At 46.1% G+C, this 19,310-nt stretch overlaps 1 protein-coding gene across 14 annotated transcripts in view; it reads left to right on the top strand.

Moving 5' to 3' along the window:
- Window positions 1-19,310, top strand: part of dip2ca (disco-interacting protein 2 homolog Ca) — a 108,976-nt gene that overhangs the window by 63,818 nt on the left and 25,848 nt on the right. For 11 of the 14 annotated variants that reach the window (XM_062482222.1, XM_062482221.1, XM_062482216.1 and 8 more), the window contains 7 exons: window positions 3,248-3,466; window positions 8,933-9,079; window positions 10,377-10,496; window positions 10,780-10,977; window positions 13,843-13,934; window positions 16,527-16,637; window positions 19,037-19,160. In XM_062482222.1, the coding sequence (XP_062338206.1) occupies window positions 3,248-3,466; window positions 8,933-9,079; window positions 10,377-10,496; window positions 10,780-10,977; window positions 13,843-13,934; window positions 16,527-16,637; window positions 19,037-19,160 (1,011 nt within the window). Of the gene's footprint in view, window positions 1-3,247; window positions 3,467-5,758; window positions 5,982-8,932; window positions 9,080-10,376; window positions 10,497-10,779; window positions 10,978-13,842; window positions 13,935-16,526; window positions 16,638-19,036; window positions 19,161-19,310 lie in introns of those variants that run through there. The other 3 variants (XM_062482225.1, XM_062482215.1, XM_062482224.1) reach the window with 3 other exon arrangements.

Below are 19,310 nucleotides of genomic sequence, written 5' to 3'. Positions count from 1 at the left end.
ACACACATGCATACAGACGGACACACACACACACCTCACAGCCCCTGCACAGCAGGAAGGACAGAGCCCGTCAGAGGGAGGAGGAGGAGGGGTGAGGGGGACAGTGACGGAGCTTTGGCTCTGGAAGACTGGGAGGGTTATGTGAGGACAGGGGAGTCACATGACGCCTTACCACACAGCGCTTCATTGAGACGGACTAGACTAGAGCAGACTATCTCACTGCCTGCCAAGGCATATCTCCATCTAGGCTCTTCTTACATCCCAGTGTCTCTGTGTTATTACTAGCACAGACTCTGGCTTTATTTTGACTCTTTAGGCCATATCTGCTGTTGGCAGAACACACTTGAGAAATAAAGCATGAAAGCCAAGAATATGACCCGTTCTTTCAGCGTACGAAAATGACAGCATTGCACGTTATCAGAGGAAAGACGGTCGGTATCTGTGAGATATGAATTACCTCATAACACTTAATTACTCGGGCCTTAGCAGAAAGAGCCTTGTCGAGTTAATGAACATTACCCCCAGCTTGGCTGGGTACAGATTAAGCTTTGAGTGAGTCGAGTGCGGAGGTTGAGCATTAGGACTGAGACTCTGAGGTTGCTAATCCACGCGACATGGATTGGTTTTACGTAAATAGGATGCTGCATATTGGATACATGTCAGCTAGAATACACACATACACACACTCCTGCATACACACACACACACACACACAGTTTACTGATATCTGCTTCATTAAGTGTGTTCAAGACCCCCTGAGAGTTCAGTCCACAGTGTCTCATCAGGGACTTTCCAGGCTCTGTGTGTGTGTGTGTGTGTGTGTGTGTTTGGGTGTGTGTGTGTAATATATAATTTGTTGGTTGCCTGGCAGAAGCCTATTTCTCTCATCAACATGGGCTGTCCAGTCCCTGCTGTGTCCTCTGAGAGGCCTGGCACTGCAATTTAGCTCACTGCAGGAGCTGATGCTCTCTCACTCTCTCTCTCACTCACTCACTCACTCACTCATGACAAGACCAATCAGCAGTGCTATGCTGGTCCAGTCAGTCAGTCAATCAAGACTATTGCTCATGTCCTGTTCAGACAGTTTAAAAGGAACTAGATAAAAGAAGAGAAGTGGGGTGAAGATGAAGAGATTGAGGGGTGGAGTGATCAAGCTCCAAAGATGGCAGAAGCAGAATGATGGGGTGCCAGAGTGGTAGAAGAAGAGAGGAAGTGCCAGGGAGCAGGAGAGAGTTTAGAGCCGTTGACCTGCAGGGTGGTAGAGAGAGGGTTTAGACCTGTTGACCTGCAGGGTGGAAGAGAGAGGGTTTAGACCTGTTGACCTGCAGGGTGGAAGAGAGAGGGTTTAGACCTGTTGACCTGCAGGGTGGAAGAGAGAGGGTTTAGACCTGTTGACCTGCAGGGTGGAAGAGAGAGGGTTTAGACCTGTTGACCTGCAGGGAGGAAGAGAGAGGGCTTAGACCTGTTGACCTGCAGGGTGGAAGAGAGAGGGTTTAGACCTGTTGACCTGCAGGGTGGTAGAGAGAGGGTTTAGACCTGTTGACCTGCAGGGTGGAAGAGCTGGCATACACTGCAGGCAGGATCAGACTTCCATGCCTCCCTCAACCTCGCCAAAGCTTTGCATCCGTTCCTGCCTCTGTCTGCTGCCTCAGATAGGCACACAAGGTAGAGGACACACACACATACAACAGATGTTATATAAGCTTTGTATTCTGGATAGGTTTGCTTTGCCATAAAGTAAGCAGTCTTTATGTACACTCATAAAATATTTCCCCCATGTGTGCATGAAAGATTGCATCAACATTGCATTTTTATCATCAATTTCATGTCCACACAGTTGTCCATCCACACAGTTTTGACATTTATTGCAAAAGGATGATAGTGACCGATACTTTGTTTTGCCATACACTGTTTGCTTGCAATAGCAAAGGGATGAGAAGTAATGGACATATAACCACACACACATAACCACACACACATAACCACACAGTACAGGCCACACAGCCGCCTCAGGCCTCAGGCCTCAGGCCCATCTCAGTAGGTCAGACAGCACCTGTATCAGAAGTGGGTCAGTGGGTTTATCAAACCCCCCACTCCCTTCCTAGTATGCAAAGCATATGCAAAACTGAAACACACACACATAGACGCAAAGCAGACAATGTTCAGGTTGTGTGTCTGTCTCCTTCACACATACTTTATGCATGCATGGCAGCATCCAATGAGCTTGGCTGATGTCATATTCTGTTATTCTCACTATTAGACTAGGTGACCTTACACCCAAATTAATGAAAAGTTGGAATGACTTAAAAATGTGTATGCAAGAGGTTCCATGCAGCTGTGTCAAGTAATGGAAAAGCACTTGGTAACATGTAGTCAGTCACACACAATTGTATTTTTAATGACTTCACCTAGCTTCATGGAACCACAATGTTTTTCAGTAAATCCAACATTTACTTATTTTGTGAGTGCAAGACGCAGGTCTCTGGACACTCATAAATCAGTCATAGAATTCAGCTCCATCCTGGTACCTTGTAATAGTCCAATGGTTGTTCTAAATGTCCATTGCATCTGGGATCTATCAGGTGAGGTGAGGATGAGGAGAAAGTGAGCTAGATGAGCCTTCCCATACTTCCCAGTTCTTCCCATAAACATGCACACACACATACACACACATTATGTGCTTGATTTGCATGGCTTCCTTGGACTGTTTGACTTCATTATGTTGCACCTGTGTTGAGGGAAGAGATGTTCGAGGGGAGGAAGGAGAGGAAAGGAGGAAGAGGTGAAGGAAGCCGGACAAAGGGAGGGAAGGACGTAGGGTGGAGGAAGGGAGAGGTGGGAGCGGATCTGGTAGGACTGAGGAGGATGGGCGAGCAGGAGTGAATGATGGAGGGAGGACTAGGGGAGGGAGGAGGTGGAGAGCTAAGGTGGTGAGAAGGGTGTCAACAACATCCCCCTCAGGGTACACCGGCCTCATAGTCTGTATTTGTTGTGCAAAGGTCTGGTGCTGGCAGAATTAGGCAGCTGTGTGTGTGTGTGTGTGTCTGTGAGAGACAGAGACAGAGATAGTGAGAGAGGGAGACTTTATGCATTGAGACAGGACCTCTTTCTCTGACCAGGCTTTCTCTCTCTTTCCCCACTCACCCCCTCCCTCCCTCTCTATACCCCCCCCCCCTCCTCCCTTACCTCAACCTCCTCCCCCGCCTCCTCTCTCCCCCCCACATCACTCTCTTCTCCCCCTACACAGACACTTCGTCGGGCTCCGAGGGCGAGGGCTCGGGCCCGGCCAACGGCACCCCCACCTCCAGCCAGGAGGGCAGCATCAACATGGAGCACTGGATCAGCCGGGCCATCCACGGCTCCACCACCTCCTCCACCACCTCCTCCTCCTCCACACACAGCGGGGGCAGCGGGGCTGCCAGCCGGCTGGCCGACGTCATGGCCCACGCTCACCTCTCCAAGTCAGGTAGGCCAGACGACAAGCACACCATGCCCTGCTGCTGGGGTGCAGGGGTGTGTGTGTGTGTGTGTGTGTGTGTGTGTGTGAGAGCCAGGGGTGGAGGTAGGGGCGGGTGAGAGGGCATATGTGAGGGGTAGGGGTGGGTGGGTGTGTGGGGGATGTGAGGGATTGTGGGGGATAAGTGAGGAGTGTGGTAGCATGGTGTTTTGTTAAGGTGGAGTGGGGGTGGTAATTCAAGTGTAACATGCCGTGTGCCTGTTTGTGGTGTATGTGCGCAGGCGTGTCTAAGTGTGAAGTGTGTGCGTTTACATCACATCTGGGTCAATGTTGTTTGTTTACATGTGTGTTTCGTGTCCTGCTTTTGATCGCCCTCACCCACTCTCTTCCTCCCCGTCACTGGAGTCACTTCCCCGAGGCATGCAGCCCAAGCGCATGCTTGCTGTCACATCACAGAAAAACATCCTGCCTGACTTGTGTTCTCCAAAACATCACAAGTACCAGCTCCCACTTGCCGAAACGTTCGAGATCACAATAGTTTAGGATCTTCTCAGTTTTCGATTGAGTTGAAACTAAGGATTTTGTATGCCGTTTTCACAAATAACACTGTGTTCGGCTTACTGTTATTGGAGAAGCACTGCTTCAGTTGTTTTTCATGCTGACACAGTTTGAAACTGGCCCAAGATGGCAATGCATGGATTCCTAAACACACACACATACACACTCTCCCAGGCAGGCACAGAACCCCTACCAGGTGTAGTCAGCTCGCTGCCAGCTGCTTGGTTACTGAGCTGTGGAGGTGTTGTTGTGTTGTTTGGACTGGTCCCACTGACTCTCATTCCCTGTATGCTAAGCTGGGTAGAGTTACTGGCCATTTGCTGTAATAGAAAGCAGCAACGTTTAACAAAATACTTAAAGTTGGCTTCACATTAAGGTGACATTAACATGCATGTAGCTACATAGCAAATCCTATCGTAAAACCGAGTAATAGCTCCGTATTTCAGTCGTTTTAAAGTGTTCATTTTTCACAAAAGTATAGGAAGGCACGGTGTGGTGAAGGGGCAGTTGAAGGTTGTGTTACCAAAACACGAACAATGTTGTCATCTAGTCACACCTGGAAAACCCAGCCTCCCCCATACTTGAGTAAGGACAACTGCTAAACCCTACAGTTTTGATAGTTATTTTAATTTTCCTGCCATCAGCTGTCAGTCAGGGTTTTAATCAGTCACTCAGGGTGTGACACCCTACATGCTGATTGATGTAGTTTTGTCCATCGGCACAGTTAGAAGAGGATACTCACACTTTATCTCACTTACGGTGGATTGAAGGTCAGGAGGGAGAAGTTCAAACTTTCAAGGGAGGATCTCTAATAAAGTATTAGGATCTCTGTAACTCCAGGAAACCAATCCCTATGGTTTACATAGTAACATGCAACAGCTTACTGTAGCTTTTTTTGTGCAAGTTCCCGTATATGTCGTTGTCTGACAACAAAGTGTTGTTATTGTTCCAGTTCATCTGTTTTCCCCTCCAGGTACATGCAGGTAACACCCCGCTCCTTTGATGTTGCAAGGTGTACCCATGACAGATTAATCGATTCAAACATACTGTAGCATAGCGAACACATGCGGCGGGCTTTTTGTCATCAGCCACAGAATATTTGGCACGGTGTGTTTGTGTGACTCTGTAATACTACTAGACTGGCTGTGGTATTTGAGTGGCGCCTTTTTTAGACTATATTTAAAAGGATATCCTTTCTTTCCTGAAGGTGTGTGTTTGTGTACATCTGTGTTGTGTGTGCGTGTGTGTGTATGTCAAGGTCACAGATCTGTTTCCCCCCTTGTGCCCATTTCATGCCAAAACAAACCAGTTCCCCAATGTCTGTGTGTTTGAGCAGGCTTCAAAACAAGCTCAAGGAAAAACATTTCTCTATCTCCACCTCATTCCAACCTCCATCCTCCTACCCCTCAACCCCCATCAATATGCTTCGGCCTGCCCGTGTAGATAAGTTGCTTTGCCCTCTCTCTGCTTATCCTGTCCCTCATCCACCCCCCCCCCCCACACCCTCCACACACATCTCTTTTTTTCAAGACCCAGCAAAGCAGGCTCAAATAGTATTTGAAACATTTTCAAACACTTCAAGCATTTGATTGACGAGACTGCCGGGGGCAGGACTTCGCCATGCCATCGGCGACTCCCCGCCGTTGCAAACTCAATCCAGCATGAAGATTTAAAAATACTATTTGACCGAGGTGTGTGCCACAGGGCTCTACCCTTGGCTCTATCTACATTCGGCTATGGCGCTGTGGTTCAGGCATGGTGTGGTGGCTTCCAATTGTGACCAGGGTGATTTTGAAAATGCTCTGGTCTTCCTCCTCCCGTCCTCCTCATGCAGGCCCCATTGCTCACCTCTCTCTGAAGAGGAGAGCTAAGCCAGGGCCAAAGGTAGAGAATGGCAGCTCAGGAGGGCCGCGGCGCTCCTGTGAGTTTGGAGCGGAGCACGGCTGGCAGCGCGCTGCGTCAGATGGTCAGTATCTCATTGTCTCGGTGCAGGAGGTCATGCAGTGTAGTGTGTGCACCCCTTTTGACATGTTTTGCCCTGTACCCCGCACCTCCATGTGCTGTGTGAGTGTGCGTTGAAGACGGTTTCCCCCGCCTAGCTCTGCTGAATGATAACATCTAAAGCAATGGGATGCTAACCTTCGGATAGCATCGGCTAATGATTGCTGTGGTTGCATGGGTTTATCAGAGTGTGTGTCTCGCTGCTGTGCTTTCGTGCGTGTGAATAGAGAAGCAGAGCACCCATAATGCTGTTCCAGAATGTGAGCAGATCCATTCCGGGAGGCTAGATAGCCCTCTGTATGCCCGTATTTTCTTCCTGTCACGGTCACGCTCTGAAACGTGATTTATTGATCCAATAATGTGTTCATTTATTTGCCAGGCTTGAAGACGGTCTTATGTTCCAAAACGCTTTTTATGTTTGAAACAGAGCAGATGGCTGAGTGGAATGTGTGGTACATCAGCTTCTAGAGACCTCACCATTCCAGCTCCTACCATCTCTCGCATTGACCGCAGCTTTTCTTCCATGGTCCATACAGCATCCTTATGATGGCAGAATGAATATTGTGACTTTAAGAACTTCTTCTTCTTTAAACTGTCCAGTGATGGTTCTGTTATGAATAAACCCATTGCTGGACGCGGTGTTCAATCCTATTGCCTTTTTCACAAACTTCTTTGGGTCCTATTACAGAGAGTACCGAACCAGCAGAGGAAGAAATACTGCAATGTGTGCGCAGGTCTTATTCGAAACTCACTACTGTGTTTCAGAGTCAGTCTGATTATCTAGAGTAGCTCCTTCCTTGTGTGTCTAATGGTTTCCAAGCATTAAACAAGCCCCTGGGGGGGAGGGAAAGGTGCATTCAAGACAACAATAGGTTCATTACAGACCGTCAATCAACCATTCATCAACGTCATAGAAAGCGACTGGCTCCACTAACACCATTCTGGACGTCTTCCCAAGCGTGATGTACAGCAATCAGGTTTGCAGTCTATACGATAGCCGCAGTGACTGCAGTAGTCACCATCATACTGCAGATGTTACTGGAATTCGCAGCGCTTAAAGACTGAGAAAGTCAGAGAAGAACAGTGACAAGGTTTCAGGTTATTGGCCTACACAGTTGAAGAATAGTCTGCTTCTTAGTCCGGGTTAAGGATGGAGATGCATTGATTCCGAAACCAGCTTTTGCCCTTGTGCTCTGGGATCACAGACCCCAGCCATCAGTATTCCAGTACAGTAGCAGGTAGTATTGTAGCTGTGAAGTACAATTGATATACAGGTCAGGTCGTCTTTATCTTTTAGGCCGACCGACCTAGTCTGTCCCTCTGCCCATCTTAAATATGAAGGCATTAAAGATCTCTATCTGGCATGCTATTTTATGCAGTTACATAAGCAGTTACTGACCGTGGTAGTGTGAGAGAGCCATAAGGTTATTCCGTATAACATCAGTCCTACATGCAGCTTGTCTATGTTATGTGGTGCTATGGTGTTTGATCCACTTGAGTTTGTGGTACTTTAATCAGCCCAGTGCCTTCAGTGGGCAGCTAAGTGGGAGGTTTTAGGGCTGCATCTCATTACTGCGTTGGAGTTTACTTAAGGTTTTAGGGGTGGCATGGCAGGTGGCGTGTCTGGATAGGACCAATTCTTGGTGGAGATTTTCAACATTGAATTCAAGCACTCTCGAGGGTTTTCTTCGAATAAAGGTGCAACGTGGTCGGTGTCGAAGCCGCTCAAGTTGAGGCTGAGACACGCAGCGGAATGTGAAGTGCCTCCTTCAGATTCCCTGTGTCGGATTTCACGCGCCACCAACTCACAGGAAGTCGAAGCTAACCACGGAGGGTAGAAAAAACAACAACCTTTTGATGAGACCCATGAGAAGAGAAGAAACAGTTGATTTTACAGCTTAATTGGAATTCTCAAATACATCTGGCACATGAAAACATCAGGAAAACGGTGTGGGTGCCTCTGACAAAATATCTCCTTCACAGTGAGGGAAAGCTGTCACATGTGGGAAGCCTTTTTAAAGCGGCGGAAGCATTGCATCAATTATGCCATGTTGAATCATGTGTGGGTGTGGAATTACGGACTGGGGATTGAGGAGGCGGAACTTCCAAACTGAATTCTGTGAAGGGCATCAAATCTGCTACTGGTGGACCTAATTACTTTTTGAGTGGCAGGGAGGCCTTGGGACGAGCCTCCTTTTGACTGGCAGCTGTGCGCATGGACAACTTGTGTCTGAGCGTTCCTCACAGTGCTCTCTACATGCTTGACATTGGTGTGATTTCGGGTAGTTCATGTTTCAATGTTTATCACACATAGACATGGTCCTTTGGGACCTTTTGTTGGCTTGGAGCTTTTTTTCCACAGAGGAGGTACATGATGTATCTCCAGAAACCAAAAATCTGTTTTCCCAAAAATATTTTTAAAAGAAGACACAAAGAGCTCTTGAATGACACTATCCGATATCAGCTCATATAAATAGTTCTTTGAAGAACCTACTCAAATATTAAAAATGATGTTATTGTAAACAGTCCTTCATGTCAACTTTGAAATAAGGTTCTTGTTTCTCTTGTTTCTCTTGCCTTGGGTGAAAATGATTTGCACGAATGACTGAAAAACAGCTTGTACCTCTCCTTTTTTTGAATCCCTGACTTACCCCCTTGAACCCATATACACACATACACCTACGGTATGCACTCATTTTCTATTTCACACACATCTCACACACACCCGTCTCAACACACACCCATTCTTGCAACCTCCCCTAACCCCAGCCCTCCCTTTTTTGACCTGCTTGCTTGTTGGCTTGGCTGTGGGCTTCCTTTCTGTCGCCTGTCCTTCGTGTGGTTGACCGTAGGGTTAGCAGGAGAGGGGGGGTAACTAACTAGGCTATTCCCTCCACCTTGCCTCTCACATCCCAGAGAACCACTCTGCCCCCCCAGATGTGACCGGCTACACCAACACCACAGACTCCATCCTGATGGAGAGACCCCAGGTTTCCTCCAACACGGTCCCCAACCGCCCCGTGCCCAAGTACGGCAACGCAGAGCTCATGGAGACTGGAGACGGTAGGTGGAGGTGTGGAAGTGAGTGTGAGTGGATGTGTGTGTGAGTGGATGTGTGTGTGAGTGGATGTGTGTGTGAGTGGATGCGTGTGTGAGTGGATGTGTGTGTCTGTCTATTTGTGTTTCAAATAAAAGAGTCCTATATGTTATGAATCCCACATCTTGTGAATGGAACTTCTATTCGTGCTGAATAAATAATGGATTTTAGCGGCGCATGACTGTACCTGTGATTCAGTGACAGGAAGGACTTTTAATAGGGACGGATATATTGAGCCTCCTCTGCTCACTGAGTTTATCTTCATGTAAAGTTCTGTTCCCCGGCGCTTCTGAAAGCTGTGACTCATCAGAAGGGAGACAAACCCTTTGGGGAGCGGCATGTAAAGATTGGATCGCTGACATGAACCCCTTTTTGTGATTTCTTATGTTTGTGATATCCTATGTTTGAACAGAACTGAAATATTGGAGAACGCCAATTTACATGTTGGATGTTTCACTGCTGTTTGATTGCTCCCCATGAGAAAAACATTGTCGAGCAGATGAAAGTGTTCATCGCATGCTTCAATCGATACCATTGAGGAATAGATTTTTTTCAAACACACCACAAAATCTGCTTGATAGATCAAGTTAGAGACTTTACAGGCAAGGTTTACTGGGTTATTAGACATGAGGAAACTTATAACAGAGGGAACTTAGCTTCTGCTCCAAATGTCAAAGTACATAATGAGTTTAAACGCTGTACTATGTATGTTTTGTATTTAGATGTGTAAAGGGTAGGTTGCTTGCGGTGTTATTTAATCTCATGGCAGAGCCAGATTCATTCTAGACATATTCTTTCACCCTTAGCTGTTTGGGTTTGGATGTTTATCCGTGTGGGGTTGATGCTTGTTATGGGACAGGTTTAAATGTCTAGAAAACATTTGAGTGTTCAATTTTGGTTGTCTTTAGAACAAAGACCCCGATAAAAAACACTTTGCCGATCCTCCTTGCCTCGCAAAGTGACACGTTGAGAGACAGTTGTGTATTTCCTACGGACTTTCTCCACTAACAAGAACATGTGCAGCTGGGACAAAAGCAGAGATTTGAGACAGGGACCACTCTGGTCTCTCAGCGGGTGTACTTTGCATATTGCCCAGTGAAGCGTGCTTGTCTGGTCTCTGTCTAAGTGGCAAAGCAGCAGAAAAGTGGTCTTGTCATTCCCATTCGGATAGCAGCGTTTGTGATGTAGATATCCTGTGAAGTTGTCTTTTTAAGTGTGTGTGTTTGTGCCCGTGTTTGTGTGTGTGTGCGTGTGTGTGTACAGGTGTCCCAGTCAGTAGCAGAGTATCCGCCAAGATCCAGCAGCTAGTCAACACCCTGAAGAGACCCAAACGGCCTCCTTTAAGAGAATTCTTCGTTGATGACTTTGAAGAACTTTTAGAGGGTAGGAGATGCACATCCATCCCTTTCCTCCGATGCGCGTATTATAACAATTATAGCTCTAACATAAATGTAATCATATACAATGACTACGCGCTGAAGATTCTCCACAGTGACCCAATGTCATACTTCAAGTACCATACCTAAAGTCATACTTGGCCTTGCTCAATAATGCACCTTAATCCTGGGGAATAGAATGAGCCCTTCTGGTGTCAAACACGATACCCTCCACCTCACCCGACCCATGAGTGTGATGGCGTGACCTGGGTGCTGTGTCCTCTCCACAGTCCAGCAACCAGACCCCAACCTGCCCAAGCCAGAGGGGGCTCAGATGATCTCCATGAGGGGGGAGCAGTTGGGGGTGGTCACCAACTGGCCCCCGTCGCTAGAGGCCGCCCTGCAGAGGTGGGGCACCATCTCTCCCAAAGCCCCCTGTCTCACCACTATGGACACCAATGGAAAGCCTCTCTACATCCTCACCTACGGTAAGGGGGAGACAGGCCCTCTGCTGTCGGCTCTGCTGTTGCGCCATCCTCCATCTAGAGGACTGGCTACATGTTTAGAGTGGATGTGACTGTTAGACTAGAGGCTGTTGTAGTGCAGCAGTAGAGTTCTGATTCTTCGGTCACCTGCTGGTAGCCACTCAGTATTGTTCTTTGAAATAATACCTCTTTACAAAACCGCAAGGAGTCACCCAATCACCCAAAGAAACCTTGTTGCTCGTCATTCATTTAATAGCAGCCAGAAAATAATAATTTGTACTGAACTAATTAAAATTGTAAAAGAATTGTAAAAAAATACAAATGTTGTTTTTTCTATCCATGTAAGAAAGTGTATCAGTACTTTTTTACTTTTCCATGTAGTGATTTATTGTTTAAATGTACTTTTCTTGCAAGAGAACTTGTCAAAATGGAGCGCAACGTCTGCCTATTTGAAGTCTCGCAGTGAAGTGTAATGTAATCTGTTGAAATCTGAAACAGAAAACCAGTTCGCTCCCATTGGTCGACTAGATGCGATACAGTTGGGGAGTTTCAACAGCATTATTTCAGAATAGCTTCAGACATGTGCTTTCTCACGGTGAAGTTATTTCTCTCCCAAGTCCCACCTCAAGATGTTTTCAGGTCCATAGGGGTGCAGAATGACTCAGAGAGAAAAGCTCTGCTTCAGTGGAGCTGATTCATTTGGAACTGGAGATCCTCTTTGTAGCTGGGGGAATGAAATTGCACATTTTAAACACACAATTTCACACAGACGTACATCAATACACGTACACACACACACGTACACACATGTACACACACACCTTGCATAAACACACACATACACATTGTAACCAACACATAGATACAGTATAACTAGACAGTAATATGTTATCTGTGCCTCCTACAGACCAGAGCTATACATCAGTTCAAATGAACGTTCACACCAAGAGAAGGGTACATGCATGTGTGTGTGTCGCACACATGTGTGAGTGTGTATGTGTGTGAACATATTGATTTGTAAACTGAGGAGGCTGATATGGGGGCTCACCAGACTGTGAAATGTTGTCAGTCTGCACCCAGGAACGTCAGCAGAGAGAGAGAGAAGTACAGGGAAGAGACAGGGTGAGACGTGTGCGTGTGGTGTGTGCGTGTGGTGTGTGCGTGTGTGTGTGTGTGTTTATGTGTGAACAACGCCTGTGTGCAGTGATGAATCTTTATTTGAAACTAGATGTTCCCTGTCCTCAGGTCGCCCTCCTTCCTTCCTCTCCTCCTTCTCCTTCGCTCTCTCCTTTCATTCCTCTAGTGTCTCCTTTGATGTTGCTTGACAAAGACAAAGTTGTTTTGTTTGCAACATCAAATTAAACTCAAGTGTGAAAGCTTTGAAATATAGATAGGATTTCTTTTTTTAATGTTTTCTCAGTGTCGTAAAGTATATCAGAGTGTTATTGTTTGGCCACTGACATTGACAACACTTTTCAACATGACAGAAACAGATTTTAGCACACACATTTCATTAAGGTTAAGTCATCCAGGGGCATCAAATTCAATATTGAATATTAATATGCAATATTGAGCACATCACAATACCAATTAGAATAATTGTATCTGATGTGTGTCAACGCGAGATGGATAGATACAGTATCTTCACAGCCAATGCAGACATTTCTCATTTACCGCTGAACCCAACCCTTAATTGCGTTTGTGATTTTCTGTGTTATGAGATCAGTCAAAGTTACTTACGTGATCTTGGAACATTGTATAGTATCTCGGTGATATTATCCACATCAGTCTAATATTAGCTGCAGTGACTCATGTGAGCTCATTAGCCAAGCCTCAGCCCCCAACCCGAAACTTCATCTAACAATCAAGGTCATGATGATGTTGTGTGTTTCTGTTGTACAGATACTAAGCTATCACAAAGGGAATAGAGTCAGCTTCCTTGGAACAGTATGCTTTCTCCATGGTGCTGGTTAAACAGTAGCACTCTGTTCATGCCACAGTTCAGTAGAATCAGTGTAGACTCTTCTTCAGTCAAAATCTTCAGTATGTGTATTCACTGTACAGAAATACCTTACAGTACCATAAGGTCATTTTGCCCTTGAGTTCTTCTGTATTATATAAGTGAAATGGATGAAGAGGTTTAAGTTTGTTAATTTTCATGAATGTTAACACCTACGTTCATGAACTGGGATGGCTCAAACAGCTGAACATAGCAGTGTGCCGGCAGATTGGTCACAGATATTTTTTGGATCTGCAAGATTTCTCTGCTCTCCTCATTGGAAATTAATATTTCATATGATACTCCACCACTATAAGATTATTAAGTCTGTTTGGAATAGGACTGGAATTTGAAAATGTTCTCTCGGTGGAGAAAGGTTGCACAAAATGAGTTCAAAATAAAGGTCCAAATTGCTGTCCAATGATACTGGAAATACAAGAAAAGATTATTACCAACTATGTAATAGTATACTTTTTGAATATACTGTACACCCACTCCAGCAGTGTAGAATGTTATCTTTATTACTTCCTGTACTATTCTTTGATGTGTGGTCTTCTCTTTCTTCAAAGTCGTTTCCCATTTCTCCTCTATCTAAGTATGGACTTGTGCTCTCCTCCTTATGGATATAAACATGTAGCATGTTCAGCCAGAGGAAGACTCCACAATCCATCTCACTAGCTTCTAAAGTGCACAAGTACATACTTACTAACAAGAAAGGAGAAAAGTACCAGAAGCCATACATACTCAGGTAGAAGAATCAGGCGAGAGTGTCTGTTTGCAGTGACAAATACTGCATCAAATGTAAGCAGGCAGCCATGTTTGCTTCTTCGCAGGTGTGGTAACGCAAGCTTCTGGTTTGTGTCCTTCAGGTAAACTGTGGTCCAGGAGCATGAAGGTGGCCTACAACATCCTCCACAAACTGGGCTCCAAGCAGGAGCCTATGCTCAGACCTGGAGACAGGGTGAGTGGGGCATGAATGGAGGGAGATGATGGAGGAGGATGCAGGATGGATCAAATGTATGAAATAAAGAGGGAGGGTGATGCGGAGGGGGGATATACTGTATGTATGTAATGTTGGAAGGAAAAGAAGGAGTAAAAGGGAGGAGTTAGTGATCAGGGAAAGGTGAGGAATGGATGAAGGAGAGATGGATGAAGGAGGAATGAAGTGATTTAGAGAGTGACTGAATGACAAAGCGAAGGAAAGAGGGACAAAGTAAGGAATTAAATGAATGACCCAGGTTTGTATTACAAGTTAGTAGTACTGTAGCATCATGTCCACACCAGGACCACAGGTAGAACCAGGCCTAATCCTCTCTGCACTCAGCCCAATATGGCCTCCTGGGATTTTGTGTTTTTGACTGTGTGGAAAAATACTATCCAACATGACTGTCACAGTGATTAGTGTGAGTTGCAGTGCGTTATCATATAGTAAGTCTGAAACCTGGATCACAACCTTATCAACCTTTGACCACATAGATTGAGGGTCTTTACAAAGCTCTAACTCATGTACAGTGCAACACAAAAATGTACATCTTGTCAGAGTAATTGTTACCTAATGCTACAGTATCCATTTTCACAACCCCTCCGCGTGCTTTGAGTCGCTAAAAGTGGGCTGTCATGAAGAAACATGACAGTGAGTATCGAACCACTCTTCTCTGCCATCGGATACTGAACGTACAGTTACTCACGGACTTCAGTCTCCTTCACTTCCTCGTTTGGGGAATAATCTTTTCCCCCCTCTTTTCATCTCGGTAGGTTTATTCCCCTTTGCCCTGGTGGAGGAAATTACCTCAAAGGGTTGGCGCTCCGCCGATATTTACTCCTCGACGAGCGTTTCAATTAATGTACAGATTATTTTTCCTCACTGTAAATTAGAAAGTAGCTTTAAGTAGACTCTTTTATGCATGGATTTCATGAGGCAATAATAATCCACATAAGAGATTTTATTTAAAAGGACCTTTTTACTTCCTTTAACTTCACAGTCACAGTGCAGAGAATTTTTTTTTTTAAGTGAAAAGGGATTTAGCAGTGTGACATTGATGAAAGACTAATTAGTTCCCAGATACAGTAACGTACTGGAGGTGCTGCAAATAACCAACAGCACAGACCGCAGGTTAAGAAAGTATTCAAGAACAACTTGGCTATTTCATCCATGAAACTCCTAAAACTCAAATCAAGATATTTCACGTTCTTAATCTTCTTAACTGTTCCGTATTACAATGACAGTGACTGTAACATCATATATGTATTGTATAGCGTAAATCAAACAGAAGTCCTCCAGACTCTTTGGGGAACATGGTTCCAGTGGGAATCAAACCCACAGCCCTGACATTCTGTGTACCCTCCTCAGACACTGAGCCACCCACGATGGTGTACAGCACCATTATTGAACATTAGCCTCTCTACTGTACAGAAACCAGATCCCTTGTTAAGTCTACGTTAGCCAACTGATCTAATAGGATACCGTGTTACATTCATCCAGGTGCACTTAGGTTCACCTCCAGACGTTGTAGTCCAATATGGGAGCTATTAACGGCACTTAAAACTACGTTTCCCTGTTATCACTCCCTGCATGAAACCGGGGCCACATTTGATCCAACATGTTTCAGTACAAGATAACAGTATCCACATGATGCCAGGATCCAGTCAAAGTAGATCCATTCACTCCAGTTTCAGTCAATACGTTGAAACAACATAGACAACAAGAATGACGTGCTCCTTTGTGAAAGTGTTGTGATATTCTGATCTTAATCCCTCAGCTGAAGCTTCTGTTGTTGAGATACGACTATCTGTTCGGCCGAGGCTGGGGCTAGGGCCGAGGCTGGGGCTAGGGCCGAGGTTGGGGCCGAGGCTTGGGTTGAGGCTGGCTGGCAGGCTGCATTAGGCAGTTGAAAGTGTCTGGGGAAGATACCATCAGCTGTTATCTGAGGAAGGGAGAGAGAGTGACAGCAAGGTAACAAGTGAGCGAGCTAGTGAGAGGGAGAGAAAGTGTGGATTTTCTGAGGGAGAGTGACAGAGGGTTGGAAAGTGATGCCAAAAGAAAGAGGGGATAGAGAGAGTGAGAGTGAGAGAGAGTGAGTGAGAAAGAGAAAGAGAGGGAGGGAGGGGGAGGGGAGGGGGAGATCTCTAGTCTACAGGGTAGTGTTAAGACATCAATAATCATCTTTCACTGGATGAATAGAGCCCTCTCTCTTTCAAAGAGCTGAGTCACCAGCTCACAACATAACATTATCTTGCTGGATTATTTGCAACTTTTTTTTTAACAAATGATAAAATATGTACTATATTTTGGCTTCATTTTAGCACCAAAAGCAGCTAACAGAATTGAAAAGATTCCATTCGCTGGTCCATTCCCTCCCTTCATTATTCTGGTCCCTTGTGTAATTCCAGGAACATGTTTCTGATAACACTTTAGCTCTACAAAACTTGTAGCCAATTACATTTCTGCTGGCATTTACTTACTTTTGTGTAGTGGGTGTCATGTATTGTAGACTGTTTATATGTTAACATATAACAGTTCCTGTTCTGTGTTTCTGATCATGTTTTCCCCCAGGTGGCCTTGGTCTTTCCCAATAACGACCCTGCTGCCTTCATGGTTGCCTTCTACGGCTGTCTCCTGGCCGAAGTTGTCCCTGTGCCAATCGAAGTGCCGCTCACCAGAAAGGTAACATCTACAGTTATCTACTGTTATTGTATTTTCCACGGTAATCTCTGGATTCTTGTGATTAGATGGCAGGCAGGAGAAATTGAGAAATTAAACAATGACTGTCTTTTAAGGGTTTAATTAGCAAATAACAAGAAAACACTCTTTTTGTGCACCTCTTTGCACATCTTCTTAACTAGGTACTGTATTTTAAAGTTCGACTTCAGTTGGAGAACTTTGATGCCGACATACTTGAGTCAGTTTGGGAATGGCTTTTTGGGAATTGAAGTTCCACCAGGCAGAGGACTCACGTCCATGGTTGAGCCAGGCCCAATCAGGGAGCAGCTCAGTGGACCAGCAGATCAAGGCCCAAAGTCATGGAGGATGGGGAGTTAGCGGAGGACATCTAGATAACAACAGTGCACTGGTGTGTGATGTGCTAGCTGCTAACACAAAGAAGAACTGTGTAAGCGAAAGAGAAACACGTACACACAAGTAAAAAAAAACCACATTCATCTAAGCCCATAAGGATAAAGAGTATGACAAAAGGGAGACAGACACACACACACACACACACAGATATCTCCCGCAGCTGTGCACATCAGAACTGGATGCCTGTGGCAAACAGCGAGCAGAGCAGGCAGGGGGGATTTGAAAATGTGCTTCAAAGACTGGACACAATCATAGTCTACCTGCATCACAAAGATCCACACAACTTTTAACACTTCAACAAGTGAGTGTGTCAGTTTCCTGACTTTGATACAGCCTGGGTTTTTACTCACAGTGGAGGACCGACTAAAGACGGCTTCTGTAAAGGGGGGGATTGGCTTTGTGGGGTCAGCGTGGAGCCAGCTGTCATACTGTCATACCTCAGAGGCAGCTAGGTTGAGATATAAGACCGGGCTTTGACTCACACACATCTGGATCTTATAGGCATTGTTAGAGAAAGGACTTTGAAGTTGTCTCTCCCTCTTCCCCCCCCGCTCTCTCTCTCTCTCTCTCTCTCTCTCTCTCTCTCTCTCTCTCTCTCTCTCTCTCTCTCTCTCTCTCTCTCTCTCTCTCTCTCTCTCTCTCGCTCTTGCTCTCTCTCTTTCCCTCTCTCCCTGCACTCAGTTACTGACTCACACTCCCCCTGTTCATGTCTCTCCCTCCTCCATCGACGAACATCTTGCCGTCTCGCTCACACTGCAAACGTTCCGTTCCTAGGAAAGGACACGCCAACCCAAAGTTGCTGTTGCGTTTGTGATTTCACCCGGGGAGACTATCTGTCAGAGGTGTGTGTGTGTGTGATTGAGCCGTTCAGACTGTCAAGGAGTTCCCATAGTGACACATCAACAGTAGCCTTCTCTCCCCACCACCAACTGTCACCTCCCCATAGGGGTGTACAATCACACCCTCTCTCTCTCTGTCTCTCTCTTTCTCGCACTCTCTCTCTCTACATTCTCACTTTGTCCCGCCTCTCTTTCGAACCCTTTCCATCCCCTCCCCCTCTGTTCTGCACCCCCCCCCCCCCCCATCTCCTCATCTGTCTCCCTCCATCCTAGCTCTAGTATTATTTCCGCTGATTCCGTTTTCAGCTGATTCAGCCTGGCAGCCCCGAGAGCTGGTGGGTCTGGTGTGAGCACGGACACAGGGTGGGAGGGCGTCAAATAACATCGAGAGAGAGAGAGAGAAAACAATCGAGAGAGCGAAAGAGATGGGAGAGATGTGATGGACGAAGTGGAGAGAGAGCTAGAGAGCGCGGATGTGAGTGGTAGGAAAGCCCCTACTGTGGCTGGAGAGGGGAGAGGCTGTGATGTCAGGCCCGTGGGCTCACAGGGCTTGCTTTTATTAGTAACACTACTCCATGTCAGACTGTGCAGGCGTAGTCCTCCCACACACTGTCTCGGCACGTTCGACACATGAGGAGGGAGGGGAGGTAAGCCAGACGCTCCGCTTCCTGGTTGGAGAGGAGAGGGATGTGTGTGCGTGCGTGCGCTGCCTCTTTTGTGTGTGCGTGTCTGTGTGTGAGATGCAGGGGTCCCCGTTAATATCCACAGTGGGGTAATAGATCAGTGAATAATGTTTCCTAAACTGAACACGCACACTTAGAGGTCATAAAACATCACATCTAAGATGGAGGGTTTTAGCATGCCTCTCATGGTGATAAATGTTATGTGTATTTTACATAATCATGATGCATGGCTTCAATGAGCACAAAGCACATTGCATATATTGTAACATGCTGTTTTAATGGGATATGAGGCATTTTCTTTGACTTTAATTGAATCAGGAATGGAATGGAAACTTTAGGGACGGAATGTGGTTGTTTTGTTCTGCGTTGTGTGTCAAAGCAACCCCGAACACTGTCTGTTTATAGAACTGTACGTGATGTTGTGCACAGATACATGTCTTTTTCTTCTTCTTCTCCTCCTCTCCAGGACGCAGGAAGTCAGCAGATTGGCTTCCTGCTGGGCAGCTGTGGTGTTACTGTGGCGCTGACCAGTGACGCCTGTCACAAAGGCCTCCCTAAAGGCCCCACCGGGGAGATCCCCCAGTTCAAAGGTCAGCCTCCGTGACCTTCGCACCTGGGTGACCTACGCCGCGTGCTGATGATGCGTGACTCACGTCCTGCATCTCAGGCTGGTGTCTCACAGTTGCATGTTTGAAGCCAAACACTCGACATGGACGTCCCTAGGCCCACACCAGCAGTGC

This window comes from Osmerus eperlanus, chromosome 16 (assembly GCF_963692335.1).
Source record: "Osmerus eperlanus chromosome 16, fOsmEpe2.1, whole genome shotgun sequence".
Taxonomy (NCBI): domain Eukaryota; kingdom Metazoa; phylum Chordata; class Actinopteri; order Osmeriformes; family Osmeridae; genus Osmerus; species Osmerus eperlanus.
The sequence above is the reverse complement of the archived record's forward strand: the minus strand, read 5'-3'. Positions and strand labels throughout refer to the sequence as shown.